Genomic DNA, 19,149 nt, shown 5'->3' with positions numbered 1-19,149 from the left:
AATACTACATTGTTTACAAACATGGATAACTGTCAATGTCTGCACAAGACTTCGTTATTTTTTTTTTGCGGTTTATTTAATCGAAAATAACGACGTGTAATTTTTTAATAAAGAGCATCATCATCATCTACATCAATTATCATAACAATTTGGTTAATTGTTTTCTTTATCAATTATTATAACAATTTGGATAATTGTTTTTTTTTTGATTAAATTACAATAAAGTAAATGTCCTTGATTCGTAATTGTACTTGGCGTTCTAGTATATAATCGTACTTGTATACCGTCGCTTGGAGGCACTGATTTATTTGGAGAATACGTTGGCGGCACTGTTTTGACGCGTATTAGTGTAAACAATTTCTACTTTTCGAGTTGACTTGTATAGGGTGTTTGGTAATTGATCTGTTATAAATAAATTATTATTTATATTTCATTATTACATAAGTGATAATATTCTTATTGAAGAATAATTATTAAAATTCTAATTATCATTTTCCCCAGTTAAATTAAGTTATTGTTAAGTATAATTCAAAAACTAGCCAACGATCTTTTGCGTTCTGTGCACAAGGATGACAAGAGCTCGTCAGCGGTTACTAGTATTAAATATAAGTTTACAACAAACAACATGGACGCATGTGTGTCGCTATCTCATTGTGGACAAGTTATTAGACCACTTGTTAATATTAAAATTAAGAATTTGTTTTTTCTTCAGGTAGATTAGTTTTGTTTTTTTTTTAAGGAGGCTAATGTTTTAGTGTGTAGGCCTACCAAAGCCTTCACATTATTGCAATATATATGTATAATTCTTTTGTGACTGTTCTGTTCTCATGATTTGGAGTTTGGTACCTCCATTTCTTGTGCTCAGCACAGACACTAAAATCTAGTTTATCGACGATAAACCGTTTATTTACCCTCGGTAAACTGGAACGTGATCCTTGTGGTCACTGGCGCCCAAATTTTGTTAGTTAAGTCTTTCTTTTCTTCGTTACTATGTTTTTTCTTGTTATTAATGACATACACTAGTTTCGAGATTTTGGTAGTTTCAAATATTTGATTATATTGGTTATAATACACTTAGTTACATACATGCACACACATTTATTTATTTCTTGGTTCCGTCTGTATAACGGATTATGTTGTAATGTTTTTATTTTTAAGTTTAAGCCCTTCTTTCTTTAGTCCACTGGAGGCCCTTTTATCGGCCCATTGAACCTCCAGGGAACTTGAGAATGTATATCTTGGAATTTTGTGTTTCAGAGACTTGAGCTACTTTCTGATGCACAAAAGTTCTGTTAGTTCTTTTATTGTTAGTTTGTATTTCATAAACTTTAAGTATGGTATTGCTTTCCTAAAAGTTCTTTAAATAAGTCTTAGTTCATAAGAAAGTTGTTTTGTCTCTAACAAAGTAAGTACTGCTTTGGCGTGCTTAACTAGTAATTAATTCCTTTGGAATTATCACTTTGCCTCTAATACAGGAAAGTGTGTTTCTGTTTAGTTTTTAAGTCTAAATGTGATAAACATTAGAGTCTTACTGTTAATACCAGTATTAGACTATAAATTAAGTATTACTAGTGTCATTCATTAAATTTTGGATTGATCACCCCTCGAATAGTGTCAACTCACTGAAAGCCATAGTTGATCACACAATTTTGTTTTGTTTGTACAAGAAATGCTGACGTTTTGTCTACACTTGGAGTGTTCTTTTAAGGAATGCCAGCTTGGGTATTGCCTTGGTCTCTTTTCTTTTACAATCAATGTCACTCTGTTGAGTGTTTGCTGCAGATTGTTATATGGATTTTTGTATATCCTAAGGTATGAGCTTAACTTACTAGTTTCTGTTTTGCTTTTTAGTACCAATTGACTTTGGTCATGAACTGATTGATAAATAGATAGGTATTGTGTTATGTAAATCCTATTCTGTCCACCTTGATCGGCAGGTATTTATAGTTTTATAAACCTGACCTGATTTGACTTTCGCAAAAAGAATAATTTGAATATTATTCTTGTTTGAAGACTCTGTTACTTATTGGTATTTCTTCGGAATTGTAAATCCTGGTTCAATAACGAACGATAAGAAAAAATGATGGATAAATAATCCAGTACAAACCCCTACTCTGGTCACGTCTAATAGACAGTTTGTAAACTGATTCTATACTACTAATAACACAGAACAGTATTTTCTTGTGTACTAATTTTGCCTACTTTGAACTTCATTGTTCTGAATTGAAAAAAAAATGTATATCTATAAAGATATTTTCATTATCTATGATTGTTTAATTTTAAGTATTGTTTAATTTTAAGTTTTGTCATAAGAATGTTGTCATAAGATTTTTGTCATAAGACTGTTAAACCGGATGGACTTAGTTAGATAGGTTTCTCATTTTGCTATTTAATTATAGCGTAAATTCAGTGTAAGTGAGGGCTGTTTAACCACCCTAAAGTGAAGCCAAATTGGCCTTGATTTCCTGTGCAAGGAAAAGTGATCTTGTTTTTTTTCTTTATTATTAAGAAATTTATTTTTAAGAAATTTAGTTTTTAAGAAACTTAATTCTAAGTTGTTATTATAACTACTAATTATTGTTTATGTTTTCATTTTTCTAGACACCTGTTGGACTCATAGTTTAGTTTGTTAGTGGTCTTAGTTGTTCATGTTTGAGGGCAAACATTTTGTGGGAAGGGGGGAATTGTCACATAAATATTTGTGACAAGAGAAGTTCTTGCTTAATTGCTTAATTGGGTTTATTTTGTCTATGGGTATTTTTTTCGAACTTTGGCAATATTTTGAAGGAAGGAAGTAGAGTTTTGTTTATGGTGACTTCCTCCCCGGTCAGCTGGGCTGCTGACCGGTGGATCCAGTCACTCTCCTTTAAAGGGGCTTGAATCTGAGTTAATCATGTGAATAGGAGTTATTATTTCTTTTAAAAAAGGCGCGGGGTGTTTATCCTTTCACGAATAGTTCGTGTTGATTATTATTTCTAGTGGGGATTATGGAATCCCGCTTTTCATCCAGTGTTGGCCGTTGGTCATATTTGTATACTCGTGTTTCGGAACTGAAACCGTAAATGGATCGGTCCTAGCTATGGCTAGTAGTTGATGGCTGAGTTTTCCCGCGTCGCGAAGGAACGGATTGCTGTTCCCGAAGTCTGTAAGACAAGCCTGGTCGGCTACCACGTGCTGCAGGCCTGATGCCCCTGCAGGCGTCCATTGAGGGAGTTGCTGTCCTCCCGCTGCCACTAAGAAAACGGGTTGCTGTCTTGGCTCCGTTGAAGAGTCTGGTCGACTACCACGTGCTGCAGGCCTGATGCCCCTGCAGGCGTCCATTGAAGGAGCTGCGTTCTCTCGCTGCCACTAAGAATACGGATTGCTGTCTTGGCTCCGTTGAAGAGTCTGGTCGACTACCACGTGCTGCAGGCCTGATGCCCCTGCAGGCGTCCATTGAAGGAGTTGCGTCCTCCTGCTTCCACTAAGAGAAGGATGTCCTGGCCTCCGTCCCGGGTCCGTTCCCCGCTGCCGAGAGCAAGTTTTCGTTCGCCATTCGTTGTCGTTCTTTCGTTTCACGTTAAGTTAGTTTAGTTTAATTCAAGAGTCCATCGGGTATGTGCCTATATTTATTTCTATGATTACATGTTTATCATCTGTACTCCTTTGTAGTTGCTTTTGATGTTTCAATATATTTTCCATTAAGAACTCACTCTTTTATTTATGATCACTTAACTTACTTGACAGGAAATTATTCCCACAATCTTGAGATGAGATCTCAGCTCTACCGTTTCCTTTTAAACATTGGAATGTACCTACCTAAAATTGCATACGTTACACGGCGTCAAATCACGTTTTTATCATCAGGATTTTAATAAATTAGCCATACTCATTTTTTCCGGGTAATACATCTATTTTAAAATGTCTTTTAAAAAATTGTTTTACTGGGGATCAAACCTCCCACCCTAGAAACTGGATGTACTCGACTTCTCTGAACATTAGGATTTTCATGAACACGTGTTCCGCCATCGTGATGCAATCACATTTTTAACCGGAATTACCAATAATTTGAAGAGCTTCTTAATAAATTAGCAATAGTCATTTTTCTCCTTGTGAAGTTAATGTAGAAAAAATGACAATAATTTAATTTATCTGTTTTCTCGTTATTAACAAGAGAGTCGCGTAACTGCGATTGCTTCGTCGCTCTACATTTTTATTAATTATTTTCCTTCTCTGATAGTACATAGGTAGGCACTTACCAGATGTCGTTCTTGACCCGTATTGACTAGGTACAAAGTACCTACTCCATTCATTACTTGCACATACGTAAATTTACTCTTTACACACAGCGTGCTGAAATAGAATAAACACGCGAGCTGAACCACGACTTAGGAAGAAATTCGTTCCGTATTACATACGCAGCATATCATGTGATATTATGGTTACTTGCCAAATTTAGACCGGCGTGAATTTCACGTACCAAAATTACACGCGAACGGAATTACTTATTTATTTACGCCCTAATGGGCTTTTACAAAAGTAGTTAACAAGTAATACAGTGGTGTTACATAGTTTACAATAACTTATGATTTTTGATTAAATTAAGGTAAATTCATATTAATAGTGTGGATTACGGAAAGCTAAATATGTATTAAGGAACATAAGTATACATGTAAAAGCAAAAGTGTATTCACTACGGAGTTGTGAATTCATACATCTCAGTAAAATGATTAAAAAGATTTCGTTTTATAACTAATACGGAATCTTTAAGCATGTCTACAATATTCCCAAATTTATTACCAAAATGATGTAGTCTATTTATAGGTGTATGAGCTTCATAGTTGGTTTTAAAATTGTCACAGAAAAATGTAGCAATTTGTCTCGTATTTCTAGTCGGTACGTAAAATTTTATTCTGGCGAGAATTTCAGGGTTGTCAATGGAATTATTAATAATTTTATTTAAAAGTACAAGGTCAGAGATGATCCGCCTATCTGATAGCGTTATTAAGTTGAGTTGTTTCATCAAAAGAACATAGTTAATATTTTGAATTGGAATATTCATTTTGAAGTTAATAAATCTTAGAAATTTGTGCTGTACCCTTTCAATATTGTCAGAATGCGTTTTATACAATGGGGACCAAATAGGCGAATTATACTCTACCTGGCTTCTTACTAAAGAAGTGTACAATGTTTTCAAACAGTCAAGTGACTTGAAATCACTCGCCGTTCTGCATAATAATATGAAACCAAGCATTTTTATAGCGCTCTTTGTTATATCATTTACATGCAGAGTGAATGTAAACTTTTCATCAAATATAACACCTAAGTCCCTGATCTGAGCGACTGATGTCAATAGTACATTATTTAAAGAATATTCATAAGTAACATGACTTTGGATTTTACGAAAACGAATAACTTGGCACTTTTGAATATTAAGAAATAATGAGTTGATCACACACCAATGATACAATTTATCCAAATTAGATTGTAAAATATGGCAATTCTCTATACTACGTATGGACATAACCGAACTTTTCTTAACTTTTCCTCGGGTTTGTATATATAAAGCACTAAAAGTCTCTCAAATGGTGAGCTCTGGCGTCATGAAAATTGAACAGCCATTTCCGACTGAAATTTTTAGTTCAACGAAATTATTTGTATTTTCACAAACTAATTCAACTACCGTTGAAAATGTGTGCGAGATTTATAGTTTATTTTTGTGATTATGATTATCAAATTAAAGATATGTGTTTTTAATAGTTTAATTTATAATTAATGAGTACATTTCCCGTTAAAAGTAATACAAAAATCGTTGTTCATTCCTTCAGTGGATTTCCTAATTTGTAGTTTAGTAAATTTATGTTGGATTCTCTCGTAGAATGGTTTCTACAAGTACTAGAATTAATTTTTATGTAGCATTTTTTTCTACTTATTTCAGGATGCCCACAAGGTCGAATGTCTCTCGTCTCTAATCACTAAATAGTATAAAACAAAGGCGCCTGTCTGTTTGTTCGCTTAGTTCTTCTAAACTACGAATCGGATTTTGATAGGGTTTCCTCTATCATTTAGAGAATTTCTCCCGGAAGGTTTATATAAATAATAAACGCTTAATATATTTATAGAAAGTAGAGAAAAGAGTCGATGTTTTGTAATCAAGTCGTAAGAAACATATTTACAAACGCTTACATTGCTAACGCTGTCTAAACATTATTAGATACATCCATAGACATATGAATATTAGTAGACCTGCCCTAAGTGATTAGAAGCGTATTATCCCCACTCCCCATACCGGTTCCATTGGAGCCGGCTGTGCTCGCGTATGGCCTCAAGTGAAATTTGAAAACGTGACGTCATCATTCTTGTGCGAACTATGGTCGAGGCATCATCGGTTCATTTTACGAAATAACACTGCAAAATGTTGACTTGTGATATGAAAACTTGTAAAAATAGATGTGAAAAAGAGAATAAACCCAATTGTCGTATTACATTCCATAAGTAAGCATTATTTTACTTTATTTTAAGCTTATTCACACCGTATTATATGGATCAGTTTTAGAAACATATACTATCACATCACAATGTAGCGATTCTCAAGTGTGCTCATCGTTGTTTACTGGGGTAAGTAAATTATGAAACATTTGTAAAAGTGTCTTAACTAAATACTCTGAAACTAACTACGACTCTGAAAATAGAAGCTGCCTTACTTTGCCGAATTTGGACTTCGCAAATTAGTTCATAACGTGGCGAGTAATTTGCGCTCCCATGTAAAAATGTCTATTCATTCAAAAGCAGATTTTACTTTTAAGAAGTAAATGGTGATATTATAATGCGAGATGCCTATTTACTGTCAGATTGATTTATTGACGAATCACAGTCAGCCTTACGCCCTTCGTTCTTCAACAGTTGATTTTACCCCTCGCCATTATCTTCTCGTCTATTAATTCCTATGTCTGTGGATACATCAAAAGAATGTACTACGGATTTGTACACCTTAAAAAGGCCTACAGAAAAGTCCGCGATGGTATATGTCTTTCGCCTAAGGATAACCCCCAACAACGCCGGGAACACATCATCTGGTAATATATATTTAGACGGTTCCATGATAACTCAACACAGTGACAGTTCAAAACATGAACAACGACATGTAGTGAAAATATGAAGAGTAAATTTTTTTATTAAAAAAAAACGTTACCGGACAGCAAAGTGCACATGAGATTTTTTACTCCAAATGTGCTAAGGAATAGCTGGTTAAAGTTTGTCGGGTACGTGCCGATACATTCTGTATATATCCTCACTGCGATAACAACAGCAATAATCGCCAATATTTATTTATTCAAAAACTAGTTTTTAACATAAAAAAACATAATCTACACATCTCACTAGGACATTCCTGTGTCACACAATATTATGCATGATATTATACCTACAACTACTAAAATGAACAAATATTTATAAAATGAATGGCATGCAACTGTACTGGTTTCATAGCAACAGTATGGTAACTTGCTGTGTGTTATTAAACATTATTCATTTGTTATTTGATTTATCTTTTTTTAAATGTTATTAAGTTACACGAAAATATGTCCATATCATTAAAATTCTTTATATTATAACATAACACATTTATTGTAACAATAAGGAATAAACGGATTCTTTCTATAAAACCCCTCTAAATTTGAGCTTTGGCCCATAAAATTTGCACACCTCCTTTTTCTTTTGAAAGCAATATATTTTTCTATAATTTCCGTATTACTGTTAAAAATTACTTTAAGTGCGCCTCGATATAAAATGCTACAGTACTTAATAATAAAATACTAATCTATTTTTAAAATTTTATTTTAATCTTTTGGGGGGAATAATTTATTCCTGGATGAAAATAAGCAGTAAAACTGATACATTATCCACTCCAGTGATTTTCGGAATATTTTGCCGAGTTTTCAAAACGTCTTGAGTGATCGCACGCCATAATATGCCATTTTGACAGAATTCGCGCATTTACAATGATATTTTTTTTACTCATCCTAAAAATACAGGATAAACGGTAAAATATAGGCGAATTCGTTGGCTATATAGCACTATAATCAGTTTATGAGTATTTCTCAAAATAAATGTACGTAACGAAAATGTAGTTACGAAATAGTGTTACGAAATAGTCATAAGACGTAACTAAATAGTAAACATAAGGCTTGTTTACACAATGGCAAATTTTATTTTACTTTTTTTATTATTTATTAAATTTAATTTGTTGTCGTCTTTTTTAAATGTAAGTAATTATCCTTTACTTTTTTATTTATTGTACATACTACAAACATACATAAACTCACGACCCAAATACTTGTATTTTGTTATACCCGTTGTAAGGGGCTTAAAAAAAACAAGGGAGTACAAATATTTTTTTTTTAATCAAATTATCAGCTCCCAAATTTAAGTACCTAACACGATATTCAACAAATCTTAAGAAGTTAAAGAACAGGCACTGTTTAAACTATTAAAAATTTAATAACATACAATTATTTAGTTTGAATCACTATCCATTAGCGTTTTATAAATTTCTTCCTCATCTTTATAATAATTGAAATCTTTCCAAGACACATTTGGTTTCACAGTCAGTTTTTCAGTCTTTGGTTTATCACTCCGCTTTGGCGCATGAATATAGTCATTTAGTGATAGAGATTTAGAGATAAGGCCCTTACGAACCACTTTCTTTTTTGTATGGATATTTTCCAGTTTTTCGTTTTTAAGAATAGTCACTCCACATGGTTTATCTTTGATTTTGTGAGAATCTTCAATTTCATTTTCATTATTCATATTTTCAATATCAGTGTTATTTTCTATGGCATTATTATTTCCTATTATAACATCTCCGATATTGTCATCAAAATTATTGAAATTAAATTCTGCTTCATTAAATGTTATTGCATCCGACAAATATTTATCAACTGTAATTATAACTTCGTCAGTTACTAAATCGTCGAAAAAAATTATTGGCATTGAATTTAAATCAGTGGTTAACCCTTCTATCATATGACTTTTTATTTCTTTACTTTGTTTTTCTGTGTCATCTGTTTGTATTATATCAATGGGATATTTTTGTTCTTCTATAACTTGTTGGTGTTTTACTGTTGTTTTTCCTTTTCCTTTTCCTTTATTTTTTATTTTTTCTTCATCGTGTTGTGTAGAATATGTTTCGTCTTCAGTTATTAATCCTTCTTCTTTGAGGCATTTTATTTCAGTATCATAGAAAGTACGGTTTGCAGATATAAGTTTTGATGAAGATGACATTGTTGCTTTTTCTTTTTCTGTGGGTTTTCGTTTCTTGCCTTTTTCCTTATTTGATGAGTCCTAAAAATTAAAAAAATAATCATTGAAGTGTATTTTATTAATAATCCCATTGATACTATTCGAAATTTCAGAATTCTAAGGGGTATTATTAGATTTTTACCTGCGTTTCCTTGTCTTTGATCCTAAAATGCGTTTTCTCTTTAATATCTAATCTCAAATCAACTTTCACTCCTATGTTTTTAAAACTCTCTCCGTCATCTGTTATCTTTAAATGACCTTCATTCTCAAATTCCATATCTATTAGATTTGAATCACTACGTAAAATTAAACTGATATCACTTTCGGTCGTAGTAGAACTATTTGTTCTTTTGAATCTTTTAGCTGGTGGGTATTGTTTTTTCAAGGCTTGACGTATGTAACTACATTGTGCTTTTGGTTCTGATAGGGTGTTGGATAGAAGTTCGTGTTCTTTTGTGTAGTAACAATTGCAACAGATATTTTTATTGCAATCAAAGCAGCTCAGCAATTTATATTTAATTGACGTGTTGCCATCCGTTGAAATTTGATGCAGCTTCATTGTACCTTTTATAGGAACAATGTTTTCAGGTATCATTTTGGTCATCTTTTGAATGTCGTTTTCATTTATATAAAACATTTTTACTTTGCTATTAACCATTAAATAGTCATATGCTTCTTTTGCGTTGGTTATATCATTGCCGTGTGAAATATGATTGTCAAGTTGTCGTTTCAATGCTCCACCAACCCCATCAGCTGGGCCTTTTCCATGAGAGGCTTCAAAGAAATTCCAAGTTGCATATTTAAATCCGTAATCTTTTATATTTTTTTGGAACAAAAAGAAATTATGTTTTTGGCGGTACTGAGTTGCAGGACTATCAGAAAAGATATGAATCTTTTTAATGTTAAAGTATTTGCATAGTTTCATTATTGGATCCAAATGAGCCCAGATTGCTCCAGGACCATGTTCATTATTTGGGGATATGGAGCATATGGATTTGGGATTCACATTTTTTCTGTAAAGTACGCAAGTGTGCAATGTGACCTGATTCCTGGATCCTCCGAAGTGTACAGCCTGAATTTCTTCCGACTGCTTGCATGAAAAGTTTTCTGAAAAATCACAAATCAATGCAGCTTCGTCTTCATCAAGGTTTTCAATACACTTTTTCCATGCTAGGTACTGATGCAAAACATTGAAGTAATGAGTTTTAAATTTTTGTACATCATCTTGAAATTCTTTAACTAATGTAATCACAGTTCCTTTCACTACTTGTTTTGAATACTTCTTTGTCTGCTTTTCTTCAGATTTCTTTATTCCAATTTTAGTATAGATATGTATTCCCATTTTCCATTGAAGCCACTGCACGGGACTATCTTCATTTATGGTCAAATCAATATCTGGTTTCTTATCTTTGCATTCAGAACACTCGGAGTACATGCATTTGAAACATTTGCTGCAAGTGACATTTTTCATAAGTTCATCAATGTCAGATGTTTGAAGCAAACCTAGCTTCTTCAACGATTTTGCTTTGAAAGATAAATTGCAATGCTTTATGCAAGCACAAGTATTCCTATCTTGAAGTCTTGGTTTCACAACGGAGAACGGTCGGAACCGATAAAAAGTTTGTATAGATGCTTTACCACCTTCTGTCCTGTATTTTCTGTAGAGCTTGTATATTGGTTCAATTAAATATCGCTTTTGTACTTTTTCTTTGTTTCTCGTTATGCACTCGTTTTTTCCCGCGCTAGATCTACTTACATCTTCTCTTTCAAAGAAATCTTTGATTTCTTTCTGGTATTTCTTTTTAATTTGGTTACTTGATTTCGTCATTCTAATTCTTCCTTTCAGCCCAAGAACATTAGAAATAGCTGTTTTTAATTTGTGTTTATTTACTATTTGGTTTGTAGCTACTTTTTTTAGTACTTTCTTTTCTCTGGGATCTGCTTTATTGAACTCTGTCTTTAAAGAATCTGTAATTGTATTTAGCAAAATTAGCTTTCTTTTCACCTTATCTTTTTCTGGCGTGGACACATTTGGTAAAGTTTCTTCTAAAAAACTATTTGATTTCGTTAATGGTGTATCGTCACACCGTGGAGTTTCAGTAGTTTCAATGGAAATAGCATCATTATTAGTTTTAGTTTGTTTATGCAATAATATTTTCAGAATGTTCACTTGCCTTTTCATCCGATTACAGCACTGTCTTAAATTCTTATTTCGACTTTTTAATCGAGTATTTTCTTCAGTCAGCTTTTGTAGTCTTTCCTTTAGGATTTTTTTATCATTTTTTCTATCTTCAAATGTATTATTGTCTTGTGTCATAGGATTAGCCATTTTCTTTCTTTCAGCTCTTTTATCATTGGCTTGTCTCCACTTTGCTCGTAGCTCTTCTTTTTCTTCTTCTGTAAGAATTTCTTTTTTCTTTTTGATATTTTCTTTAACTTTTGTTAAATGCTTAATTCGGATTTCCTCATATTTATTTGGCTTTTCCTTTTTCAGTCTTTCTCTGTAAGCTTTTTGCCTTTCGGCATTCGTTTTTGGGGGCATTCCTAAAAAAAAGTTATGCTGTAGTTATGGTTTTATCAGAGTAAATAAAAATAAATTTATATTTAAATAAGCTTTTATAAAAAACTTAAGGCACTTATAAATATTGTATAGAGCGCCTGTAGAACGGATAGTGTGTATGAGTGCCTAAAGCTTATTTAAAATAAAACCAGTATTGGACGGCTCAGCTTGATCTTCAAGTACTTGTCATTATGTATAATGCCATATAATCGCGATGATAAAACATACAAGTCCGACGAAACCTGCTCTGCCATTGACCATCAGGAATTTCCAGCGCATCCTATGTATTACAACCTACCTACTTTCCAGCGCCATCAACAGATCTGCTCTATGGTATAATAAATTTTATTTTTTTCCTATTATATCTAAATACATATGTATATTTGTGCATTGTGCATAATATATTACATTATTACCAAACTTAGATAAGACTTTCATAAAAATGCTAGACACACTAACAATATACTTACGTTTTCTTAATCACGTTGTAACTGTGTACACTCAGCTTTACATTGAACTTTTTCGTTACGTTACGAAATTCATAACAAACGTTACGAAATTGTAATAAGAATTTATGTTATAAAAAGTCAATGGTTTGATAAAATTTAAAAGTGTTAATATGTAAGCTTAGCAATGTTCGTTCCGCACATATTACAAAAAGATGAGTAGAAAAAGACTTACCGTTTTGTGAAAAAAGGCTATAATATTTCCTGTTACGAAATAGTGGTCCCACTAAAGAAACACGTTGTTACTGATTTTAACAATTAATGTTATGGCGGAGAAGTCAGACCAACAACTAATCAGAAAGAGGCTAGTGTTGCCCATGTTAAATTTTACAAATGGGTTCAAAAATTACGGTGGAAGTACTAATAAAACGTAACTAAAGAGTAGTTACTAAAAAGTAAATGACTATGTCTCATTTTGTTTTTTGTGCATAAATTATTAATTTATTATGAAACCCCATAGAAAATTACTTTGTACAGAAACTACATTTAATTAAGACCCTAAAACTTACAAAAAATCACAAATTATAACGTTATTATCGCATTTTATGAAGTATAAACAAATGAGGTGGGTAGGGTGGCAATTTTATTTTGTATGGAAGGTAAAAATCGATATTTTTTAAAAAATTAAAATATTTGCGAATTAATACGATTGTAATGTTTATTCTTCGATATGTTAAAGTGTAATATTTATTCTACAAAATGGTGCATATTTTTTTTGTATGATTAATTAAAAACATGTGTAATTTTTGAACTGTTTCTAGGCACACTTTATTTTTCCAAAATGTACACTTTTTTTGAGAAATACTCTTATACGTCTCTGTATTTAAATTCAGAGGAATGATTTTTTTTTAATTTTCCAACTCGAACGCAATCAATCAACTCACATTCCAGTTATTGAAGCGAGTACTAATAACAATTTTCCAATGTCGGGAATTTATTTATTTTACTAAGAAGGTTATTCTGAATGAGGTTTCTTTTTTTTGATAAAAAATAAATTATATATAAAGGTTAAAAACGACACTAAAATTATTTTTTCGATATTTCCAAAAATGATTTTGTTATGAGCATTAAAAGCAAACTTGGGCAGAATGTATACAATCGTGTATCTTGGGGGGAAGGTTCATTCCTAAGTCAAACCGAAACAAGTTTTTTTTAGTTTTAAAATACATTTTAAAGGTTTAAGAGCCAGTCTCTAGGGAGGGAGGTTCAATTTTCAAAACACAAAATCTTTGAAATTGACTTCCAGCCGGCCCAAGAGATGGTGCAACTAGGTCGAAAATTGCAAATAGATGTATTTTGGTAAAAAAAACTTTTTTATTGGTTGGTTTGACTCCATTTTACCAATGACTCGCCACCACGATTAAACTGCTCAATTTATACATTACGAATTTGTCGCAAATAAAGCATAAAAGCTATTTTACTATAAGACCGTTTTTTATTACCATTTACGTATGGCTTTATGTAAAACTTGTTCCCTAAGGAAAGTTTTTCAATATAAAATCAATGAAGCTGGTTTTTCTCTTGTTTGACCTAGAGAACGGATTTTCCCTCTAGTCTATACGGGCCAACCCAGATACAATCAGACGTGCATATACGTCTATATAAACGTCTAAACTTATTATATACGTATATATATTTATATACGTGTAGACGTACTGAACTCGTATACGTGTGTGCACATATGTCTGTAGGAGTACGTGAGGAGGATAGAGATAGATATATATATAAGGTGTTCTATTAATATTAATCTAATATTGCTGATTTATTAACAATACGTTTAAATTATTCGTTTTCCTGTTAAAATCGGGATTGCAGGCCTTTCCACATCACATCTGCCCTGATGATGGACACTGTAATGCTGTCCGAAACGTTGGCTAAAGATGAGGTAGCGCAACAATCGCAAATCTTATCGGGGTGCAAATACGCTTCTTCATATTTTATTTTATTCAAATTTAAAATAAAATTAATTGGATTAATTATTATGGATTTTCTATGCTTGCCATCAGCTCGACTGCAGGTTTCTTTTGACTTCCAGCTAACTACGTGGAGCTAGAAGAACACGAGGACTATGTGGCGTTATGGGAAGGTTGCGTGCAAGGTCCTAAGACCATGTCCTAAGACAAGGTCCAAGAACTATATTTGCGCGACATATCGCTGCATCCATGATGAAGTACCTAAGATTGCAGCTTTAACGATAACATCTGCAGTAACTTTTGAGCAAGCTCGTCAGCAACTGGGTTTATTCGGTATTTCAACTTTTAAAAACACGTCACACAATATAAAACCATTAAAAAAATTATAGATACAACATTTCATTGGGTAATATTCATTTCATGTAACATTTCATAACTATGTAACATTTCATTCAGAGGATATGGAAAGACAAAGAAAAATGATATCCGTTAGAGCGGGTATGCTGTCAAGGCGTTTTCACTTTTGTAGCACAAACGTCAAAAGGATCATATTCAACGCATTCTGCACATCGCTGTACGCGTCAGAACTGTGGGTAGATTACACTGCATCCCAAGGGCATAAGCTAAAAGTCACTTACAATAATGTTTATCGCCAACTATTCCGCCTACGGAGGTACTGCAGCGCTACGGCAATGTTCCTGGAGGGACGAGTGCACTCTTTCAGAGCGCTTCTCCGCCACTACATGGGTAGCTTATGGCAAAGACTACGCCAATTAAATAACACTATCATCACTGCCATGGTTGCCTGGATGGAGTCCCCCTTGGAGACGGGAGATTTTCAAATATTTATTTATTTATTTATTTATTTATTATTTTATTTACGCCCAAATGGGCTTTTACATGAAAATATACATTTACATTCATTACAATAATTGAACATAAGAAGATAAATGGAGTTAATTGTAAGAAAGCAACACATATAATAAAATTTTGTGCAAATTAGCAAAACACTAATAAGATGGATTCAATATAAAATATACCCAAGCATGAAATAGTAAGTAAAAGAAAGTTCAACATAAAAAGTAAGTAAGTGGGTGTGTTTAAACCCAGTATTAATTGTGTGTTTAACAAATCGATAAACCAATATAAATTAGAGTATAACTTACTCGTGAGGTAAAGAACATTATAACAGAGATTTAAAAAAAATAACAAAATAAGAGTTGCACCTGTAAAAAGCAAAAACTAATAGAATTTAGCAATATCGACATGAATAAGAAATAATAAGATCTGAGATGGAACATAGTGTTATGTATAAAAAGTAGTTAGTAGGTATATGCATACAATTATAAGTGTATAGTAGAGCAAATAAAAAACAAACAAATATGGATATAATTTACTTGAAAGGTTTCGAATGGGAAAAGATGTAATAAAATTATTAAAGCTATAAAAGTTAATTATTAGCCGATAAAATCGAAATAAGTTGCCTTTTAAAGCTCACAAAATTGTCAAAACCAAATATATCTATAAGTTCACAGTATTTATTCGCAAGGTTGTGAATTCTAGGAATTGGTGAAAAAATAGAATAATTAGTGTTGAGGTTCTTGTTAAATTTAAAAGTATCTTTACTGCGAGTTTGCCTAGCAGGAACATTAATGCAAATAAGTTCCAACAAATTAGGGCTGTCAATTAAATATCCTCCATAAACGGCTGCATGCACACATTTTTCACTTCTATTCCGCATTGCCTATATGTGTATGCTTATTATTTGTCTTGTTGTTTTTAAATATGGAATATTACATTTCACCACCCCTGCATACATTCTGGAATAAACTATTTTTCCGACTTTATGTCCGGGTTAAATCTTCCCCACAGGAAAAACTAAACCCTTCCACACACTTTTCCACAAATGATCATCTAGTCAATCCACAGTATGCAAGCGCATTATATAAGCATAATGAATACAAAACAATACAAGAACAACACGTCAACTCACCAGAGATCAAATGGGAAAATAATTCACCGACTCCAGATATTTTAATATGATAGGGTTCGGCTCGCTATAACTCCTAACTGGCCCTATAAATCCTACCGATCCCTCAATATAAATATTTTAAAAATCTTTCGTAATCCTACATGTATTTAAGGGTCATTCCGCCGTTTCGTTCAAATCGCATGTTCTTGCAAAAAAGTCATATGAAAAATAATGTTTTTCAAGAAAATTTTATTGGAAAATGTAGTTATTTAAAAAAGGAAAAAGTAGTATTTACCGGATTAGGCATTTGTTACTTAATAACTTTATGGTATACAAAAAACATGCTAAAATCTCATTACCTTCCCCGTGTAAATGAGGGACCGGTAAATTGATCAATAAATAAGAACATTTTACACTAGTAAAATCACTACATTCATTAATCGACCTGAATGTACAACTAATTTTGCATATTTATTGGTGTTTAATTTATTTTTAAAGTTACTGTATCATAGAAAGAATTGAGATTTTGTTTTTGTCCAGAAAAAATCGCTGTCGTCTTCCGCCAAAGCGGTAATTAAAATTGTGACCGTGTTTGTCACTGTTCGTCAGCTGTACCCCACCCCGCGCCTCCGTTACTAATCAGTGTACCGCTATATCTGGACGGGGGAGGACGTGCGTCGCTGAATAAAGAAATATCTGCGATCTCCGTGCTCGAAAACGACTTTGTCACCGACCAGGCATCATTACCTTCCAGCATTTTTTAAAGTAAGTACATGTTTTAAAAATTCGAATCATGAACCTATAAACTATAATTAGTCGGACTATTTTTTATTGAAACATAAATATTTGTAATGTCATTATTAAGCGAGTTATTAAGGAAAGATTGTCAAAACCTCATTACCCTCCGTCTCATTACCTTCCGTATCGTAAAATTTTTTGCCGGATGGTAATTTAGAGGTGTGGAGGGTAATGATAAATTTGTAAGGGTTATTTTTACGTGCATCTGGGACCATGTTTGGGGGTTCATAAAAGTTAATATTATCAATAAAAGCAGTTTCTTGCGTTCTAGCGTCGGACAATTTCAGTTTTGGTGAAATACATATTTTCGTTTTATCTATTTACTGATATGGAAAAACAATCTGTTAAAATTTACCCTGCGAATTTTTATTTGAAAATCGATTTTTTTATTCAATAATATAATTATAATTATTCAAATGTAAACGAATAATATATTAAACAAATGGTTTAACTATTCCCCTACAGTCACAATTATTTTCATTACTTATCTTCATTACTTCAGTTGTCTATTAAAACAGATGAATTTTTACAAAATTTCAAGTTTCCAAACAAATCCAGATTTGAACAAAAATCTATATAAAGGGCATTATTAAGAGTCCAACGCAAATTTCTTGATTAAAAAACCATATCATTACTGTTAGATTTTAAATCATTTAGGGAAAAAAATATTAAACAAAGATATAAAAGTAGTGTAACAATTTTTGGGCTCTCCTGTAAAAGTAACGCAATTGAAATTATCCATATTTGTTATTCAACTTCTCACTTGATCCGATACTTATGATAATTTTTCTTTATTATTTGTTACAGGCTAAACACCATAATCCACAATGGCAAAGTTAAATAAAAAACTGAAAAAAGAAGAAAAGTTATCCAAGGACAGGCTGCGTAAGCAACAAAAATATGCTGAGATTAAAAACAATCCGGAACTGTACAGTCTTCAGAAAGCGAAAGAAAAAAAAAGATACTTAATGCGAAAAGCGCAAAAAAAGATTTGCAGCATTGAAGATATGAGTGAAAGAGCCCAGAGAGAGCAAAGACGAAGATGGCGAAAGAACTCTGTAAATTATTGGAAGAAAAAAGAGGAGCAGCGTAAAATAGAAACGATTACAGTAGAAAATATGCCTCCAATTCATGAAAATGTCAAGGAAGTACCCAATAATGTGCAAAATACTCTAGATCCTGACCCTCTCGCAGTCGAGAATGAACAACAAATCATTAAAAAAAATGTGCGTGGTCTAACGAATGTTAGAAAATTGAGGTATAGATCATTGAAAATCATTAAGACGTTACAGGACCAGATAAGCAAACTCAGGAACGAGAAAAGAAACGAACAAAAGAAATTGAAGGGGTTGCAGCTACAAAACGTACAGTGTTGTTTTAAGAAGCCTCAGCTGTTTCAGTTGCCAACACAGCAATCTGTTATGTAAGCACAGCAAACATCTGGGAGTACTGAATGTAGAAAATGACGAAGCCTGTATAGATGTCACAGTTGACATGAATATTGAAAACTTAAGCCTACAAATTGACTCGCCTACTATTTTCAATAATATTGATGACAATATGCTATTGCGCGAATTCGACGGCTCCATGTTTTTGGACGATACTATTGCTTCAACGCCAGAGCCTGCTAAAACTATAGAAAAGAAATGTAAAGTGAAAATACTCTCAAACGTCCCGTTCGACTATCAGCATTATTCCCTTTATAAAAATAGTACGCAAGAATTCAATCCTTTCGATCAATGTGAGTTCGAGAAGTTCATCCGATCCCTAAGAGTAGAATATCCTGATTTCGATGAATCAAAACAGCAGTCCCCCAAAACTGTGGAACTCCCACACATGGACATTGACGAGGAAACCAACAAAGAGGATAAGGAGGCGCCATTCAAATACTACTTAGATGACAGGATAATGGTTATAATATAAAATAACTAACACGACACATCATTTCATTGGGAAAATTATTGGAAAACATGAGTACACACTAGAGTACAAAGTAATTTTTTTGAAAAAAGCTCAAGGGAATTCCAAAAAATTTGTCTGGCCAACAATTAGTGACGACGATTTCATTTTGGAATCACAAATTCTTCAGCGCTTGCAAGATCCAGATGAGAATGAAAGAGG

General features: G+C 32.7%; 2 protein-coding genes across 5 annotated transcripts in view; one reads left to right on the top strand and one right to left on the bottom strand.

The window, feature by feature from the left end:
* Positions 1–19,149, top strand: part of dop (microtubule-associated serine/threonine (MAST) protein kinase dop) — a 234,599-nt gene that overhangs the window by 28,123 nt on the left and 187,327 nt on the right. The window lies entirely within an intron of this gene.
* LOC149409896 (uncharacterized) lies at positions 7,992–13,104 on the bottom strand. The gene is made up of 3 exons (XM_089649058.1): positions 9,422–13,104; positions 8,839–9,321; positions 7,992–8,000 (listed from the first exon to the last, which is right to left on the bottom strand). Exons 1-3 carry the CDS (start codon positions 11,819–11,821, stop codon positions 7,992–7,994), a joined length of 2,892 nt encoding a protein of 963 aa, XP_089505184.1. The 5' UTR covers positions 11,822–13,104.

Source organism: Hesperophylax consimilis, chromosome 29, assembly GCF_061612785.1.
Source record: "Hesperophylax consimilis isolate HC1 chromosome 29, BYU_Hcon_1.0, whole genome shotgun sequence".
Lineage (NCBI taxonomy): Eukaryota > Metazoa > Arthropoda > Insecta > Trichoptera > Limnephilidae > Hesperophylax > Hesperophylax consimilis.
The sequence above is the reverse complement of the archived record's forward strand: the minus strand, read 5'-3'. Positions and strand labels throughout refer to the sequence as shown.

What these genes read in the sequence shown, in the direction of transcription:
- LOC149409896 (XM_089649058.1), bottom strand. Translation starts at nt 11,821, where the DNA reads ATGCCCCCAAAAACGAATGCCGAAAGGCAAAAAGCTTACAGAGAAAGA. An exon ending in TCAAAGACAAGGAAACGCAG is followed by an intron (nt 9,322 to 9,421) that starts GTAAAAATCTAA and finishes TTTAATTTTTAG; the next exon opens with GACTCATCAAATAAGGAAAA.